This window comes from Protopterus annectens, chromosome 5.part0, assembly GCF_019279795.1.
Source record: "Protopterus annectens isolate FY-2018-M chromosome 5.part0, PAN1.0, whole genome shotgun sequence".
NCBI lineage: Eukaryota > Metazoa > Chordata > Ceratodontiformes > Protopteridae > Protopterus > Protopterus annectens.
The window spans coordinates 1,170,372,645-1,170,387,949 of NC_056735.1; the positions used below are offsets into that span (position 1 = coordinate 1,170,372,645).

At 41.7% G+C, this 15,305-nt stretch overlaps 1 protein-coding gene across 1 annotated transcript in view; it reads right to left on the reverse strand.

The window, feature by feature from the left end:
• XRN1 (5'-3' exoribonuclease 1) overlaps nt 1-15,305 on the reverse strand; it is a 2,408,514-nt gene that overhangs the window by 1,560,342 nt on the left and 832,867 nt on the right. The window contains exon 14 of the mRNA XM_044071018.1: nt 11,597-11,753. Coding sequence (XP_043926953.1) covers nt 11,597-11,753 — 157 coding nt within the window. The remainder of the gene's footprint in view (nt 1-11,596; nt 11,754-15,305) is intronic.

Consider the following 15,305-nt stretch of genomic DNA (forward strand, 5'->3'; position numbering starts at 1 on the left):
CATATAACATGGCTGGTCTCACTACCCTCTTGTAAACCTTCCATTTCACTCTTACAGGTACTCATCTGTCACAAATCACTCCTGACACTCTTCTCCAACCACTCTATCCTGCCTGTACTCTCTTCTTCACCTCTCTTCCACACTCACCGTTACTCTGAACTATTGACCCCAAGTATTTAAACTCATCCACCTTCGCCACCTCTACTCCTTGCATCCTCACCATTCCTCTATCCTCCCTCTCATTCACACACATATATTCTGTCTTAGTCCTGCTGACCCTCATTCCACTTCTCTCTAGAGCATATCTCCATCTCTCCAGGGTCACTTCCACCTGTTCCCTACTCTCACTACAGATCACAATGTCATCTGCAAACATCATAGTCCACTTTTTAAAAGCTAAGGGTGGGTATACAAGTTTTATTTATTTTTATTTCTGGTGGGGGCAATCTTCAAGGAAAAAAGTAGTGTGCTGTCTTCAAGAAGTTAAGATGTACTGCTCTGAGTACTTTTTATACTGGTTTAGTGATGACTTGCAAAAACTACTTTTTAAAGTGAAAAAATCTGTGTGTGTATAACATTTTATTTTTGAAGGGACGTGTTCATATGTAAACATATTGCATTTGGTATTGTACTAAGTACATACTGTCATGGATGTTTCAAGATTGTTTGCTTTTATAAGCAGAAATGTGTGTACTTGATTTTTTAGGCCATCTTCAATAAGCTTACAATGTACTGTTTTGATTATAATGCAAATATGGCCATGCTGCTGTTACTTGGGCCTGTTCTTTATTGCACCCCTGTGCTGGGTAAATTACCGCTATAGGCTTATTTCTATTTTTCTTAAGTGCTGTGTTTGGAGGTAAATGAGGTCAATGGGGTCTGCTGTGCATTGCAATTTATTTTAGAATATCTGTTTAGTGATGTCTTGCAAGTAGTACTTTAAAAAGGGAAAATTTTTGCTTAACTTTTTTTTTTTGGTGGAGGCATGTTCAGACGTTAACGCAGTGCATTTGGAAATTGTGCTAAAATACGTCATCGTTGTTTCAGAATACTTTGCTTTTATAAGCGGAAATGTGTGTATTTTATTTTTTAAGCTGTCTTCAATAAGTTTAAAATGTACTGCTTTGATTATAATGCAAATAGGGCCGTGCTGCTGGGCCTGTTCTTTATTTCATCGTTGTGCTGGGTAAATTAGTGCTATAGGTTTATTATTATTTTTTTTCCATAAATGCTGCGTTTGGAGGTAAATGGGGTCTGCTGTGCATTCCAATTCATTTCAGAGTGGCTTTTTAGTGATTTGCAAGAAGTACTTTACAGTGAAAATGTATCTACTGCCAATCATTAGCGGACTGGAGTTCCGCTGTGGCGACCCCTAACCGGGAAAAGCCGAAAGACAACAACAACTTTACAGTGAAAATGTGCATAACTATTTTTGGAGGGGTGGGGGACATGTTCAGTGGCACACATTCTGCATTTGGTGTTCTGCCAGCTGTGTTAATGTCAAGTTTTCAATTGCCAAAATGCACCCTCCCCCATTACGTCAATAACTATTTTACCTTTTTAAATGATTTGTAATGTTAATTCTCTTCTGCTGCATTCCGCAGGTCTTCAGTGAATGTATATCATAGAACTTCTTTACAAACTGCTTCATGTTTCAGATGTGAATGTTTTTCTAGCCAGTTCTTTCGTGTGCCAGTGCTTCTAGCCAGTTCTTTCATGTACCATTTTATTACTGCATCTTGCTAACAGTTTTGTTAAATATGTTGTATATTAGTTAAGTACAGATTCAATAGAGGAGAGCAGCAGCTTTATCACAATCGACCACCAACAAGAGAACGTGCAAGTGCCATGATGTTGGTAAAATGGAATTTGACTGGACTGAGAAATGCAATGACATAAAAGCATTCTGCAGGCAATGCAAAAAGGAATTCTTAGTCACCCATGGTGGAAGAAATGATGTTGCATGAGGCAACTGAACAACATAAAACTGTTATTCTAAAAGCAAAATTCTGTCACCTGATGACAAAGTGGGCAATGAACACAAACATTGAGGGACTAGAATTTAATGTCATTGTAGCAGAAGCCTCTGAGCTGTTCCATGCAGTTAAACAAAATATTTCCTATAACAGTTTGGACTGTGCAGTAAAACAGGCCATCCAGCTGTACAGCGACTTGGACATCTCAAAAAAATCTTGTTGAATAATTATGGCTGAAGACATTGCTGAAAATGTTTTGGGGCTGCACTCCTTGCACTGCCTCCCGCACGACCTTCAGAAATCAGGCACTTCATGTACATCACCACCAGATGGGTCCAACAAGGGAAACAAAATTATTTCCACTTGCTGTGAGGTATTTTTCCAAAGAAGAGGTGGTGGTGAATGGTCTTTTGGACTTCTGTGAAGACCCTGCTGAATTTGAACAGGCCATATCACAACAGACTGTGAACATTATGGAAAAGCACTCCTTGCTCTGGAACAGCATTTCAGCATATGGGGCTGATGATGCCAGTGTGAACTATGGAAAGAAATCTGGTGTGTATACCAGAATAAAAGAAAAGTTCCCATCATTCCAGACGGTTAACTGTGTTGCTCACATTATTCATAATGTAGCCAAAAAAAAAGCTGCAGCACAAATGCCTTATGATGTGGAAGTGTTTGTAATGAAACATTTCAGCCATTTCTCAGGTTCTGCCACAAGGACCAGAGACTTGAAAGACTTCTTTGGGTTTTGTGGCATGAATCAGAGCGTCTCTTAAGGCATTTGCCAACAAGGTGGCTGTCACTCCTGCCAGCCATTGACAGAGTAGTGAAAAATCTCCTAGTGCTGCAGTCATATTTCCTCTCCCAGCAGAATGGCAGTACTTTATAGATAGTGAGAACGGCAAGAATGCATTAACTACACCCTCCCAGTACCATTTGCACTTTCTCAGTGTTGTTCTCATGGATTTCAACGAACATACAAGTGCATTAAAAAAGGAAGCACTTACTGCCATGGAAACTTTCAGTAATGGGGTCTGTCAACTGCAGGCAAGAGCTGAAGATGCTTTCTTTAGTGGAAAACTTAAGGCACTTATGAACACATTAGACAGCACTTCTTTTAACAAACTGAAGAAACACAATTGTGTTCTTGGAGACAGTAGTTAAGTACTTAAAAACAGTGGTTTGATTTTAGTGAAAACTTCTTGTTTACACTTTCTAAGTTATCATTAACTGAGCCCTTTCTTTTCAGTGACTTACTCAATGTGACCACTGCTCTGAGTTTGCGGGACATAGATGAAGACCACGTTTTCCAGGACTATTTAGCAATCAAGCCCATTCTCCAAGAATTATGTACCACAAGCTTATCTCCAGAAGAAAAGTGACTGAAGCTTTTCAGAGAAGGGCCTGAGCTGGCTGCACTATATCCAGTAATTGCTAGGGTATTTATCTATACCAACATCAAATGCATTTACAGAGACTGCGTTTTCTTTGGTGAAAAATAAATGGAAGATGTGCAAAACTGCTGTAGTGTGGACTTGTTAAAAGGTAAGCTAATGATTACTATAAACTACTGGATGAAATACAGTGACTTTTACTCAATTATTATATCAAAATGGGCACTTCTTTAGGCCATCAAATCAAATGCAAAGTACACATTTAAAAAGTGATTTAGTTTACTTTTCTTGTATTGTGCAGTATGTAGGGGGGGTTTGTGTGCTTTTTTTTTTTTCTTTAATTTACAATAAAAAAGTTATGTACTCACCATAACGTTCCATCTGAGTAGTTATACTTCATTTTTCTGCAACCTGTGGGTATTCGGATCCATATCGGATCTGAGCCAGCAACTTTACAAGCATCTGCTTCGAGCTCCTCCCCCTTACCCATAACCCATCACCATCACCTGCCTTCCCTTAGATTGAGTTTGCCGCAACTCAAACCAATCAGCAATTCAACTTAGCATAGACCATACATGAAAAACTCATGAGAAGGTTCGGGGGAAGGAGGGTGGGAAGGTTGCAAAAAAATGAAGTACAACTACTCAGATGGAACGTTATGGTGAGTACATAACTTCTTTATCTGAAGTAGTTAACTTCATTTTATCTGTTACCTGTGGGACAGAGTCCCCAGCTACTCAAACTCCTGGGAGGCCCTCATGGAACGATATTCCTGAGCACCGCAGAGCCGAAGGATGCTCTCCCTCTGGAGATCAAATCCAACTTATGAGAAATGAAGGTATGTGATTTTGCCCAAGTTGCTGCCGCACAGATGTCATTCAATGAGACCCTAGACCAAAAGGCAGAAGTCGCCGCCATAGATCTGGTAGAATGAGCTTTAACAGGACCAAGTGGAGACAAACTTTTGCCTTTGTAAATTTGTGAAATACACAGTGTAATCCATCTAGCTAAGGAAACCTTGGAGATGGCTTTTCTCAAAAAGGGATTAGAAAAAAGACACAAATAACTGGTCAGACTTACTGAAGGGCTTTGTTATGTGTAAATAAAAATGAAGTTGTCTATGAACATCTAAGCAAATGCAGTTTACATTCACCCTTGTTTTGAAAATTTGGAAAGAAAACAAGCAAGTTAAGTGTTTGATTAATGTTTGATTCAGAAGCCACTTTTGGTAAGAAAGAAGGGTTCGCATGGAGAGAAACCCTGTCCTTATGGAAGATCAAGTAAGGGGGGCACTGCAGACAAAGACTTTACTTAGTTTAATTCTAACTTCCTAGCCATACTAGACCACCATGCACCAACCCACTCTATTAAAATGAGAACTAAATCTGCCCCATGGCTTTAAAAAGAAACCAGGCAAAAAAATCCATCTCAGAAATAAATACTGGAATAAATCTCGTTTAACTAAAAACCCAGTAGACCAACAAAACTTCAGACAGCTGAGAAATGAAACTAAAAAAGTTATACTGTCTGACAAAAGAAACTACTACCTACAATTCCAGCAGACTCACCATAATAAACCACAAAAGTTCTGGGCGAATATTAATCAATTATTACACCCAGGTCAATCCATCACACCAAACCCACAAGCCATAGACCAGGAGAATCCCAAGCAGACTGCTAACGCCTTTAATACCTTTTTCACTGAGGCCATTCAAACTCTTGCCAGTCAGTTATCTACTCAGAACTTAACTATATCCAACTCTAACCTAACCCCTCCATTTCTCTTCCAAACAGTCCCAACAACATATATTCTTACCCTTATCCAAAAACGGAAACCATGCACTCCTTCAGCAGACCAACTACCCGCTAAATATCTACAAAACGCAGCCCAACCCATCTCCTATCCCATTTCCATTCTCATCAATAGAACCATCAGTGAAGGACACATCCCTAAAATCTGGGAAGTATCCCATATTATCCCCCTTCACAAGGATGGGAACTCTACTGAACTCTCCAATTACCCTCCCATAGCCCTACTTTATCCCTTAGCAAAGATCATAGAAAAATGCATCCACAGACAATTGCTAGACCATCTAATCCAAAATAACTTACTTTCCAACTCTCAACATGGTTTCAGACCTTCCCACAGCACTACTACTGCCCTCCTTTCCTTTAATGACTGTATTAACAAAAAACGTAACCTCAATATGCTTTCCTCTGCACTGTTTATAGAGCTGTCTAAGGCATTCGATATGGTAAATCACTTATAAATATCCTCAAATCCCTGTCACTAGATGCACTAGCTATAAAATGGTTCCAGTCCTACTTAGATAACAGACAACAGGCTGTACTTTGGCATAATATTCTATCTACCCATCTGCCCATTAACACTGGTGTTCCTCAAGGGTCCATATTAGGACCTCTCCTGTGTTCTATATTTATCAACGACCTTCACCTAGCAATCCCCCAAGCTACATGCATACAATATGCAGATGATTCCACACTTATATGCTCAGCCACACCTATATCTGAACTTCACTCCCTTACCCAAAATGTGTTTAACATAGTTGAACAATGGTTTACACAGTGCTGTCTCCTTCTGAACCCCCCAAAAACTAAACTCCTCCTTTTTACTCCTAAGCCCCCCCCCCAGTATACTTCACAGTAACATCCAATAATAGTACTCTCATATTCCCAGATCCAACTACCAAACTACTAGGTATCACCATAGATAACCTAAACTTCAACACCCATATTAACAATACTCTAAAATCTGTTAACAGAAAACTAGGCTCTTTCTACAGGAACAAACCCTTCCTTTCTCTTGCAGCTAGAATAACTATTGCTCACACCCATCTAATTTAGACTCTCCTCTATGCCTCACACATATATACTAATCTCTCTAAAAACCACCTTAATAAAATGCAAAACTCCTACAATAATATAGCCAGATCTGCTACAGGTAACCCTTTCAGAACCCACCACTGTTTTAATCTAAAGCAGCTAGGATGACTTGAATTACAAAATCAGCTTAAATTCCACTAACTGACCATTGCCCATAAAATCATTTACCAACCTACCAATACCCCTATACTATCTTACCCCCTACAACAATCTAAAGACCTTACGATCATCACAAACTTCTTGTAAATATTTGTAACTCAAACAGGGCTGGGGACTCTTATCACTCTTTAAAACCAAATTGAAACTTTTCCTCAGAACACACTGGTTGTGCCCCTGTATTAAACCTGACTGATCGACTAGCTCTTCTTACTTGGTTCAACCCACCCTCCTCTTCTCAGTAATCAAGTTCCTTTTCTTAATAACAACTTACCTTGTTCTTCTATACTATTACTTATATCTTCAGAATCTCATTAAGGAGACTACTTTTACTAATATATTTTATAATTTCAGCTCCTACTTTTTCTTTATGACTACTTGTATACTAATATATTGGATAACTCAGCTGCCATCTTTTTCTTTATGATGTATTGCAACTACATTTTGTATTGTACTCATTGTAACTGCATATTTTGCACTATGTTATGAATGAATGACCTCTTTGATTATTCTCTGTACTGCACCTGCAATGTTCATTGTATACATTAATTTTGTAAATGTGATTTTGTTTGTTTCCTCTGACCTTATCTCCCCAGGCCTCTACTGAAAATGGACATGTATCCAGTTAAACTAGCCCGTTCAACAAATGTAAAATAAAATAAATAAAAGCCTGAAGCTCAGAAACCCTTCTAGCCAACGTAATGGCCATTAGGAAGGCTGTCTTCCAGGATAAGAACTTCAAATCTGCTGATGCTGCAGTTCAAAGGGGGGAGCAACTAAAGCCTGGAGAACAATGGTAAGGTCCCAAGGAGGAACAGAGTCCTTAATTGTAGGACGCAAAAGAAAGGTGCCTTTAAGAAAAGCCTTACATGGGGTCTAGAAGAGGCCAGGGCATTCATATTTTCGCCAAAGAGGAAATTCGAAATAGCTGCCAGTTGTACCTTCACAGTGGAGGAACTAGCCCCCTTGCTGAAAAATGCTGGCTACGAAATCCAATACTGCAGAGACAAGAGCTGTAAAAGGATCCAGGTTTCTCCGAGAAGCCCAAATAGAGAATAGTTTGCATTTACTGCGGTAAATCTTCCTAGTGGAAGCCTTATGAGACACCAGCAGAATAGTTTTCACTGAAGACGAAAGACTGGGAGTCCTGGCAATCAAGGGAACTGCAGCAACCAAGCTGTCAACTTGAGGCTGTCCAGGTTGGGAGGACAGGTGCCGGAGGGATGAGAAATGAGACCCTGGCAGGGATCTAGAATCCAAGGAGGAGCTAGAACATGAGACCAGAGGAAGGGAAACCACACTTGACAAGGCCAGAACGGGGCAATGAGGATCAGTTTGCACCCCAGTTGACAAGCTTTCTGAAGAAACTTTGGAATGAGTGGTAATGGGGGATAAGCGTACAGTAACCCGGGAGGCCAAGCATGGACTAGAGCGTCTCTGGGGGGATCCCCTGGTGAGGGAATCAGAGCGAAGAACTCATTGCACTTCGCATTGGAAGGAGATGCGAAGAGATCGCAGCAACGCTGTCCCCATGCAAGGAATATCTCCTCCGCTATCGACTGTTTCAGAGACCACTCGTATGGCATTAGAATAGCCTGACTCAATCTGTCAGCTACAATGTTGGAGCATCCCGGGATATGAGTTGCAATCAGAAACTGACTGGTGGAAATCGCCCACTCCCACACTCTCATGGCCTCGCGACACAGAGGGTAAGATCTGGTTCCTCCCTGTTTGTTGAAGTACCAGACAACCGACATGTTGTCTGACTGAATTGCAATAGTCCTTGAAGGAAGAACAGTATGGATGGCTCGCTAAAAACACTGCTCTCATCTCCAGAACATTGATGTGCAATCTGGTATCGATCTGGGACCACGTGCCTTGGACTGTCCTCCACAGATAATGCCCCTCCACCCGAGCTGGGAGGCGTCCGTGGTCACTGTAGCTTGGGCTGCGAGTGAAACAAATGGGCGTCCCACTACGATCTCTGGGGAGTGGAGCCACCAGAGGAGTGACGTCCTGCAGGCTTTGCTGATTTGAATTGGATATTCCATGGGGAGATCTAGCCAAGACCACTGTATGGCTAGAGTCCATTGAAGAACATGCATGTGAAGACGGGCACAGTGGAGGATACATATTGCTGCAGCCATCGAGCCCAGGGCTCTGAGAACATCGGCCACCTTCAGTAACCTGGGGCCAAGAATTATTGACACATGAGCCCATAGACTCTGGACCCTGTCTGGAGTTGGAAAGACTTTCAGTCGAAGGGTGTCCAGCTGTGCCCTGATAAAGTCCAAGATCTATACTGGGTCCAAGAGCAACTTGGAAACATTAATAGTAATCCCTAGTAGGTCTGCAAGATGAAGGAAGGAGTCTCTGGCTTGGCAATGAAGACGTTTGGTGGAAGCAGCAAGGAGCCAATCGTCTAGGTAAGGGAATACCTGAATCCCCTGAAGCCTCAGGTGAGCCGCTACGACTAGGATGGTGTAACCTCTGGATATTATTTGAAGCACCCAACGGTCTGCAGTTATGGACTCCCACGCCGTTGGGTGCAATGATAATCTTCCCCCGACTGCCTCCAGAGTAGGACAGTTGGGCAACCCCTCAGGGCTGTTGCACAGGCCTGTCCGAGAAGGGCTCCCTAGACCCAAAGTTCCTCGGACCACCTCTGCCTCTGGGACGGCTGTCTGTCGTCCCCCTCTGCCTCTAGGGGACAAGTTGTCCTGAGAGTCCCGAGAAAACTGATTTCCAAAACCACATCCTCTTTTGCTCCCTCTGATTACTGGAAAAGGATCTTTGAGGACTAGAGAAGCGGATTCTGACAGCAGACAAGGTCTTCCCGTCTTTTTCACTCTGGACAAGGGTGCCCCCCACAGGGTCTTCTTAAAAAGAGAAGAACCATCGAAGACAGCATTCGTAAAAGACGCCTTGAAGGGGTCCGCAAACGGACACAGTGTGAGCCAAGCATGTCGCTTCAGCTACGCTGGTGCCAGCCTCCCTAGCTGCCCCTTCCATAGCTTGGGAAAGGAGGCGCATGGACGTATTTGATACTGACTTCAGAGTCAACATTTTCGCGGAGAACAGACGCTTGTCCTCCTGTGACAAAGACTCTGGGGGAGACTCAGCTAACTCCATGACTAGGTCTCGCTACAGTTGTATAACGTGTGCCAAAGTAGTTCAGTGCTCCTGGATATGGCCAGTCATCACTAAATGCAATCTTGGGTACTGACTACTATTTCTGTGGTATTACATTGGGATGAAATGGCTATGCTTAAAATGACCTCCAGGTTGATAGCCTAGTAATCTCCTATGATCCTATGATATCAGTAGTGTGTTTTTCTTTCTGTAAAGTTTGCTGTTACAACCGAGTAATGTGTGTGTTTGCAGTAATGCTTTATTTTAGCTGCAAACGATTCATAATTTAAATGGTTTATGATACTTCAGTAGGCTGTGATAACTTCACAGTGCTGTAACCATATAACTGCATCTCCTTCACCATTCATGTGGTGATGTCATGGTATGGGGTGTGGCCAATATGACACTGGCCACATGTCTCACTCTGGCCCGCTTAAAAGGTGGCAACCATGTCATGCTCACTAATGTAGTAATTTCTTTGTTCATTCTTCATCAATGAAATCTCAAAAAGTACCTGTTGCTTCTGTTAGACTGAAACTAGTGCTTGCCTGTGTTTTGGGAACATTTTCCCCAACCAAATGTCAATCAGCTGTGGAGCTGGTATATGTAAGTTTGGAAGATGTAGGTGACTTACCCTGGAATGAGTAGGGGTGGTGGTACATGGGGCCCCCAGTGCAAAAGCACTTGTTATGAGCTGTCTACTCACACAGGGTTTAGCAATCAACTTTCACAGTTTAAAGAAGTACTTGCAATGTGAAGCACTGTGTTAAAATTGCTCCCAGTATAAGCTACTATTGTGGGTTTCTCAGTACTGTCTCTATGGTCAGGGTCTGCAATGGCATACTTGGCAATGTTGCAATTTGTGTCTAAACTGAGGTATGTGGTATGCTTGACTGTAACTTCAAATAGTTTTGAAGTTTGAATGGTTCACTGTAATGTTGGCTACTTTGATGTCCTACAAAGGCATGTCACAATATTCATCATTGCAGCTAAAACCTATTATGTATCTCTGCCATTCAAGATTTAAAAGACTGCTTGTACAAACTCATATACATAAAAGGACATGAATGTACAGAAGTAATGTCTGAATGCATTATTAGTGATGTGGAATAGCCTCATGGGGCGACCACCAAGTTGAATTTTGCTGGGAGCCCCCACATTACCAACACTGGTCTGATTTATAAACTGCAAAGGAAAAGAATAATTATGAGAAAAATTAAAAGTGGAGCTGGAAATGCAGGACTGAGAAAAAAAAAACACAGAATGTTTACTATGGATTATTTAAAAATGAAAACTAATAAGTGGAATTAACATACTTTTGTGAAAGGTTACGACTGCGGTTGTGCAACCACACTAAAATGTGACTTACAATGAAGACAATGCCAGAGAGATGATAATAAAATGGTGTTACATGCAGCATGTAAAAGTCTATACTTTGAGTACTGTAACATCCCTATAAGTTGCATGTGTGCTAAGGCATCTTCAACATCTACTTAGTCATTAAACCCAGGTATATGAGATCTAGGTTTAACAATCCAGCAGAGGGACAGCACCCTCAGGTGTGCAAGACACTTAATGCCGCAACGTGCTGCTAACAAATGTGAAACCAACCATCTGGTGTGGGGACTGAACTAGCAAAATTCTAATCCTGATGTCAAAGGTGACTGTGGATCTGTTGAGTCACTGTCACAGCAAAATGAACATTAATACAGTTCTGATGCTCACAAAGACTTCTATCCTCAGTACAGTGATGGCTATACCTAAAAAACTTTCTCCATTTAGATGAACTTGTAGCCAGTGTTTCATATGTAAAAATACAAAAAGCCATTAACACATCCATTTAGAAACATTACTTTTCTAAGTCAGCAAACATTTGATTTCACAAGAGAGACGCAGTGTATTAGACAGTGAATAATTTAGATTTGCAACAGTAATCATCACAGTAGCAGAACATCCATGATTATAGTTGTCTGTACCAAACAAAGAATTTAAAATGTCCAAGATAAGCAACACCACAAATTATACTCTTACCTGATAACATTTAGGTAGCAAGTCCTTACTGGCAGCTGGAAGAACAGCAAGAAGCTGTTGAAATGGCAAGAATGGCTTGCCTAACTCAAACTTCAGTTTAAAATTGCAAATATTGCGAATGTCTGAGAGGTAAGGTGCATAATGGTATGGGTAGTACCTAAATAAACAAGAGAAAAAGGATTAAGGTAGTTAAAAGTCACAATACCCACCTAATATGAATGTAAAAAAGTCATGTCTTACGATAATGTTCCATCTGTGCTGCTGTGGATCTTCACTTATCCTTGACTGTGGGTTCGGTTCCGTATCTCAGAACAGACTCGGCCATTATTCCAGCTTGCGCCTTTAAAAAACTCTCTAACTTAGCTCTACGCAGAATGCTCCTCTCAAGATTACCTCAAATCAAGTTTGCATGAGACAGTGACAGACAAAAAATAACAGATCAGAGACCATACCTGTATTCATAAAGGAAAAATCTATTCGGTAGGATTACATCCGTTCCACCAAGAAGCTCGAAAGGCAGGGGATGTCAAGGATAAGTGAAGATCGACAGCACAGATGGAACATTATGGTAAGGCATAACTTTTTTTATCCGATGTTGTCAATCTTCACTTAATCCTTGACTGTGGGACAGTCCCCAGCCACCGAAATCTTGGGAGGACTCTTGGCAGAATACTCCCGATCACCACTGAACCAAAAGATACTCATCCCTAGGAGACCATATCCATCTTCTAATGAGTAATAAAGATATGTGGGGATGCCCAAGTAGCCGCTACACATGTATCATCTATAACAGCTCTGGCATGGAAGACTGCAGAAGCGGCTTTTGCTCTTGTAGAATGTGCTTTTACAGGTCCTGGCAGTTGTACTTTCTATTTGTTATAAATAAAGGTTATGCAATCCTTGAGCCATATAGCCAAAGTAGCCTTAGAAACTGATTTGCCCAGAGTAGCAGTAGAAAATGAAAAACAGCTGCTCAGATTTTCTGAACTCCTTTGTTCTGTGAAGGTAAAAATGTAATTGACAGTGAGCATCTAGCAAATGCAGACAATATTCACCTTTGTTTGAAAATCTGGGAAAAAATACAGGAAGCTGTATAATCTGACTGATATTAGTGTCAGATACTACTTTTGGTAAAAAGGAAGGATTTGTTCTCAAGGACATCTTATCCTTATAAAAGACTAGGTAAGGAGGCTTGCAAGATAAAGCCTGTAACTCAGATAATCTCCTAGCACACGTAATAGCAACCAAAAAGGAGTTTTTCCAGGATAAATACTTCAAACACAATTTGCTGATGGTTCAAATGGGGGATAAATCAAAGACTGTAGAATCATATTCAAGTACCAAGGTGCAGACAGATCCTTGTAGGGAGGTCTCAGCAACAGGGTTCCTTTCAGAAAGGGTTTACAAAGTTTGTGCGACATCAGAACTGTCTCATTTAGACCATTATGAAAATTTGAAAATGTAGCTAGAGGAACCCGTAAAGTTGAGGACGACACACCTGCATCAAAAAGTGATGCTAAAAATTCCAAGACCTTATGAACTGGTGCAGAATATGGGTCAAGATTACTGTCTGTAGCCCATTTTGAAAATTTTTGCCACATACTGTTGTATAATCGTCAAGTCAAAGGTTTGTGGGAGGCTAAAACAATTTGTTGAAATGGGGCAGTAAGGCTAGTATGCCTAGCAATCATTGGAACTGGAAAAGCCAACCAGTGAGCTTGAGATTTTGAAGATTCGGATGAATGAGTCCCTCTATATGGGACAACAGGCCTGGAGTTGGGTCCAGCATCCAAGGTTTCTGAATTAAGTGACGCCTCAGAAAGGGAAACATTATCTGTCAAGGCCAGAATGAGACAATGGGAATTATCTTGTGCTTCGACCTGCTGGCTTTCTTCAGAAACTGGGAAATGAGAGGAATCAGGGGATAGGCATACAGTAGACTGGGGGGCCAATCATGAAGGCGAGCATCTCTTGGTGACTCCCCCACAGGTGGGGATCAGGGCAAAGTAGCTGCTGCACTTGTTGTTCAGGGGAATGCAGAGAGATCACAGCAGGGCTGGCCCAATCAATGGAATATTCTTTCTGTCACGAAAGGGTTGAGAGACCACTCGTGAGGTATCAGGATGCTCCTGCTCAATTTGTCCGTTATCACGTTGGAGCTTCCCAGAATATATGTGTTGCAATTAGAAAGCACTAGATGAAATTGCCCATTTCCATACCCTGAGTGCTTCTCAGCAAACAGGGTAAGATCTGGTTCCCCCTTGTCTGCTGATGTACCAAACCAATGACATGTCTGTTTGGATAGCAATCATTCCTGAGGTTAGGGTTTCTTGAAATGCTTGCAGTGCCAGGAGCACTGCCCTCACCTGTAAGAACACTGATGTACAAAACTGGCCTCTAACTGGGACCAAGTGTCTTGGACTTCCTTTTTCAGATAATGCCCCACACCACCCTATCTGGGATGCATCTGTGGTCACTATAGCTTGGGGTTGAGAAGGGACAAATGGACAGCCCACTAGAATGTCGTTGGAATGGTGCACCAACTCAGGTCCTTTTTGCATAAGTTAGTTACTAGTACTTGATGGGGGATTGGTTGATTCAGTAATGACCAATGTGACACCAATAGCCACTGTAGAATTTGCATGTGAAACCTTGCAAGGGGAACTAAAGTAATGGTGGCTGCCATAGATCCTTGAGTCAGTAACACAAGTCTTGCAGTCATTGTTCTGTTGTGAAGAATCTGACTGACTTGTGAATTTATTCTCTGAAGTCTTTCTTGGGGTAGAGGTGTGATACAGGTGCTTGCATCTAACACCAACCCTATGAATTTCTAAATGCTGTGTTGGTGCTAGATGGGATTTTTCATAGTTGACAGTGATCCCTAGCAAAGAGCAAGTTTGAAGAACACAGATCCTTGCCTGCAGCAGTAGATGCCTGGTGACTGCAGTAATGAGCCACTCATCTAGGTATGGAAACACATGGAATCCTTGCAGTGAGCTACGACCACTGCCATGCCTTTGGTAAACACCCTGGGTGCTGTGGTGAGACCAAAGGGGCATGGCTCTGAACTGAAAGACTACCAATGGGAAGCACAGAAATCTTCTGGAGAGTTTGTCTATCTTTATGTGATAATACCCATCCTGAAGATCTTTTTAGCACATCTAATCATCTTTCCCTAAGAAAGAATAGTTGTGTAAAATCGTACCATAATCATAGATGTCCTTCTCTTCCATGTTGCAGTATTCAAAACTCTTGGGGTTCCCTCTCTTGCTACCCGAATGTCTGGCCGGTATACAAAAGCTTCTAGTCACTGTTAGGTGCGTGGGACACCTGATGTTGGCGAAGGGAACGTGGACCATAAAAATGATGTCTGCATGCACCAGACCTCAGAACTGAGCATCCCAGTCAGACCTCAATCCCAGGAAAAACTGTCAGTCCAGTGCCATCCATGAAGGGACCATTTACAGGAAAAGGAGGGGAAGGAAGGAGGGAAGGAATTTTGCAACACAGACGAGAAGGACATCTATGGTTATGGTAAGATTTTACACAACTATTCTATGTCTTTCTATTCTCATGTTGCAGTATTCTAAACTTTTGGTTGAGTGCCAAAGGTCACCAGGAAAAAGAGGGTGGTGGCCTGGAACTACTCTCTCTAAATCCAAGGAGGATTTCCCTGGCAAATTCAGCTCTGGTTTGAAAATTTGGTCCA